Source organism: Centroberyx gerrardi, chromosome 16, assembly GCF_048128805.1.
Source record: "Centroberyx gerrardi isolate f3 chromosome 16, fCenGer3.hap1.cur.20231027, whole genome shotgun sequence".
NCBI lineage: Eukaryota > Metazoa > Chordata > Actinopteri > Beryciformes > Berycidae > Centroberyx > Centroberyx gerrardi.
The window spans coordinates 21,045,351-21,050,026 of record NC_136012.1 but is presented as its reverse complement, the minus strand read 5'-3'; the positions used below and the strand labels follow the sequence as shown (position 1 = coordinate 21,050,026).

Below are 4,676 nucleotides of genomic sequence, written 5' to 3'. Positions count from 1 at the left end.
ATTCCTTCCAAAAAGAAGGAAATACAAAACCTTGGTAAGAAATTACTGATGATAATGATGATGACTAATATTACTATATATTATATATTACCCATTCACATGAGCATTTGTGATATGTCAAAAAAACTGACAATATCCCATGTATTTCAATGAGACCTATGCGTTGACAGATGACATGGATTGATGGAGTGCATTGTCGAAAAATGTCGCAACCCTATCTGTCAAAAAACGTTTCAACTAGTTAAAGTCACAATTAAACTGCATTTTGAGAACATCTTGCTCCCTTAATGTGATGTACTGGATATTGGGCCTTGACATAACATGGAGAGGGGTCATTCAAAAGTGTCAGTCAATGGGATGCCAGTGAGAGAAACAGTTTTATTTGATGGGAAGGCAGGAGGGGCGGGATTGTTCACAAATCTGTGATGGTTTTATTGGTTGGAATCTTGATATAAAAACACAATAAAATAAAAAATTTATATATATATATATTGGCATAAACTGTCAAATAGGTCTCTAGAATAAGCTAAAAAAAAGTCATTTTTCATTTAAGTATGACTTTAAAGGTAAACATCATCCTCTAACAGACTTCATCAACCTTCAGAAGGTTTCGAGAGACACCCACAACAACACAACAACCGAGGTGGTTTCAGCACACACTCGTCCGTGAATTTGACTGATACCAAATGTCAAATGTCCCATGTGAATAATTATAACTCTGTTCCTCAGACCTGCTCAGACGGAGGGAAGTGTGTGGAGATACGCTGCCCTCTGCTGGGCCTGGACAGCGCTGCAGTGGTGGTTCTGCGTTCACGCCTCTGGCACACCACTTTCACAGAGGTGCTTACCTACAAAATGCCTTCCTCCCATATGTTTCAGATATATCAGCATACTGTTGAGCTCACTATGGACTTCCACAAGATATAGATCTGAGCATTTTGTGACCCTCAATCAAATCGCGTTGTTATAGTGGTGCAGTCATCTGACAACAGAAACAGAACGATATATCAAAGACAACACCTGTATTGTGTTATACGCTATGTTGAAACACAAAATAAGTTATCACAGACAGAGTTGGAGGCGACAGGCAGTTGGCTTCTTAACATTGCTGGCAATGGTGAGAACCGATCAATACCCTGCGGAAGTACGTCTGTGAACAAGCTCAATATATTTTTTATTTATTTATTTATTTATTATTTATTATTTAAGCAACTTTTGGGGCAACTCTGATGTGTAACATTTCCCAAGGACTTGCCTCAGCTTTGTTGCTTTTAGATCTTGTTTCCCAGGAAATATTTGAATAGATTTATCCTTGTGGTTCACTTTGTTGCCCTTTGCCAGGAGCATTGTCCATCAAAATGTCTCAAAAATGGTCACATGTATCACCACCCATGCAACTGTTTTGCTGCTCACTTACCAGGATTACAGCTCCCTGAACTACCTGGACATTGTTGTGGATGCTACTCTGAGCCTAACTGACTCTCCAGAGAATATTGGACTTAAAGCAGAGAAGCCTGGGACCCAGGTAAAGCACCTGGTTTCAAACATAGAGATTTTATTGAAATACTTTTGGCCAAACTTATCTTATCTCTTATCTTATTCATCTCCCTCCCTTTCACACTGGGTCACATGCAGGAAGTGGTGGGGAAAACTGACCTAAACCAAGGTCACCCACTTTTCAGGCTAATATGAATATGCATGACATAAGTTCATAGGATACATTATATTAAATACTATCACACTGACGTAACTAACATGAAAATAGGGTCTTTGAAAGATCTAAAAATTGGTGATCATAGACTGTTGAGCTTGTTGTTTACTCGCCTTTTGATGTATCTCAACTTTTCCGGTCATATGTGTCAATTTTGTTCGTAGGTGAAACTGACGGTCTTCCCTGAGAGAAAGGCTCAGTACTTCACCAAAGTTGCCTGGTGGATAATCTTCCTGACAGTCATGGCAGGACTCCTGTTATTGACTGCGCTTGGCTTCTTGTTGTGGAAGGTAAAGAAATCACATCAAAACAAATCAACCCATCACAGTCCTGCTGGAAAACTGTGCTGACACCAGTTGTGGAAGGAAGATTGCTAATATGAAATTGCTATTACATGTATTTAAGTAGCAAATGTAAAAGTACATACACAACATACAGTAGTATGTTTGAGGTTATTTTATTTTGTCGCGTAGTGTATTAACCTCAAGAGGCTTATTTCAATGGGCTGGTGGTTGACTAATGGTATTCTGATTGCTGACTCAGGCTTTTTTGCAGTCACATCCATGCTAAAAATGTATCTATTCATAGTACTAGAAGGTGCTGAATAAAAGCATCCACCAAATTATGTGTCAATTCAAATTCCATGTTACCTTAATTTTCATTAACTTTATATGCAGAGCCTGTTTCTTGAAAGTTAGAAGTAACTGAAGGTGTAATTAATGTAGTTTAATGGATGTAAGAAATAAGATACTCAATATGAAATGTAGTGAAATATATCGTCTCCTAAAATGAAATTAGTACAGATACGTGATAACCGCACATTAATAATACCGTCTTTTATTTTCTGCCTGTCCTTCTCAGTGTGGATGCATCCAGTGTCCCGTACACAACAAGAACTCCTCACTCCAAAACACAGAGGCTGCTCACCCTAAGGGCTGAAATGAGATGCCCGGGGCGTCCCGGTGCCTCGGCGGGATGGGACACGTCATGAGCCTGTGATGTTGTAGGTTTAAGTCTGGCTTTGAGTCAGCCGCCCTCTCTCTCCCATCCTGCCTGTATCTCTCTATTGTATACTGTCCACTAAAGCAGAAGGGCCTTGAAAATCTTGGGAGGGGCGTCCTGGTGGATCAGTGGTTTAAGGTGCATACCATGTAACAATCTGGGTTCGAATCCGGACTAGGACATTTGTTGCATGTCATCCGCCTCTTTTTCCCAGTCTTTCCTGTCTCTCTCCACTTTGATCTAATAAAGGCTAAAAATGCCAAAAAAGAAATAATAATAATAATAATAATCCTAACAAAGGAAATGCCAGAGTCTGATGATGTCTTGCAACATACTCAATACACATTTTTTTTTTATACAGAGTGTTATAACTCAAATGTAAATAAAGGTACAGTTGAATTTTAGGTGTTGTCTGTTTGGTTACTACATGCATTTTGCTACTATTGTAAACTTCCAGGAATAAGAGTAGAAAAAGGAATTTGCTGACGCATAATTTTCTTCAGTTGTTTTTTTAATGAAGCAGAAAATCTCACTTGTTTGATACCAAAAAACTGTTACAACAACATGAAAAAGGTTGTGCTATAGTTTCACCATAATGTAATGTGCTAGTAGTGGGAATGGATGAGAGGTCGCACTAAACGATTGCCTGATATTCAGTGGAATATTGTGGTCATGTAGCCACATCCTACATATTTGAATGTGTTTTGATCATTGCAAGCACATATGATTACAATACTGTTGCTTTTGTGAAATCGTTTTTTTTTCTTTTGCAGTTGTGCAATGTAATACTGTTTTTTTTAATTGATATCTCATACATTCGCCATGACCCTACTGACTTGAAGAGTTTCATTCCAAAATGAGATATCCACCTTTTGAAAAATTGACACATACTCTGACAATATGACTGCTGGGAAAAACACTGGTGAATAATAACAATGAAGTTTGTACCTATCTTGCACCTATTATTTACAAAATAGTGCCATTTTAGAGGGCGTAATCATCTTTGTCATTTAAATACTGAGTAATGAAAACAGGCAACAGTTTTTGCAAAAATGGATATGTTTTGGATTGAAACCCTTCTCTTGCTATCTATGTATTGTACAGGACTAACAGCCCGTTTGACTAGAAGTGTAATTCTGTTACGACCAAGAGATCTCACAGTTGCTCATTTGACAGAAAGTGTCCTTGCACATTTACACATTCTTACTGTACTCTCCATCTGTCTCGCTCTTCTTTGCTGACACCAGCCTTTTTTTTTTTTTTTTTAAATCATATCAATCGACTTTCAGCAGTGCCCTTCCTCTCTATCTGCCATCCCTTTTTAATTAAGATGACCAGTCCTTACTTTCAGTTTTTCTGTCTTGAACATTCTTCGATTTTCTCATCTTTGTCGAAACACATCATCGTTCAGCATATGGAAACTAAGAGACATTGTTTCTCTCAATTCTTGACAGTGTTTTGTCTGTCCATAATGTTTGACTTTCCTTTTGTCTTTCTATAAACATTCAATCCATTGTTCCATCGCATACTATGAGCTCACTCAACAATGTTTTCATTATCTTTTGTTGCTTTAGGAAAAATAAGTACAAAAGCGCACTATTAAAAAATGTCCCAACATCTTCTCAACACAACCTCAGAACCTTGTAACTTGAAACCAGAACGTACAACAAACAATATAAAACCATCACACACACACACGCGCACATGCACACACACACACACACACACACACACACACACACACACAAACGCGCACGCACACACAGCTCCTTAACAAGCTCTGGTTAAGACAGACTCAAAATACCAGAGAAAAAATATAGCTGGTCTTGTGGCCCAACATTTTACCAGGATTAAGTGTTCTTGTTGTGACCGATTTAATAACAAAATGTTTTAAAAATATGGTTTACAAGAAGTATGAATAGGTAAAACTGCATCTTTCCTTTTTTCAGAGAAAGTTAAAGAC

At 38.0% G+C, this 4,676-nt stretch overlaps 1 protein-coding gene across 1 annotated transcript in view; it reads left to right on the top strand.

Moving 5' to 3' along the window:
- Positions 1–4,676, top strand: part of LOC139912507 (integrin alpha-6-like) — a 15,414-nt gene extending 10,738 nt beyond the window's left edge. The window contains exons 22-26 of the mRNA XM_078289028.1: positions 1–34; positions 730–840; positions 1,421–1,525; positions 1,876–2,009; positions 4,440–4,676. The exon at positions 1–34 is cut by the window's left edge and continues 68 nt beyond it. Of these exons, the coding sequence (XP_078145154.1) occupies positions 1–34; positions 730–840; positions 1,421–1,525; positions 1,876–2,009; positions 4,440–4,533 (478 nt within the window). The 3' untranslated portion in view covers positions 4,534–4,676. The remainder of the gene's footprint in view (positions 35–729; positions 841–1,420; positions 1,526–1,875; positions 2,010–4,439) is intronic.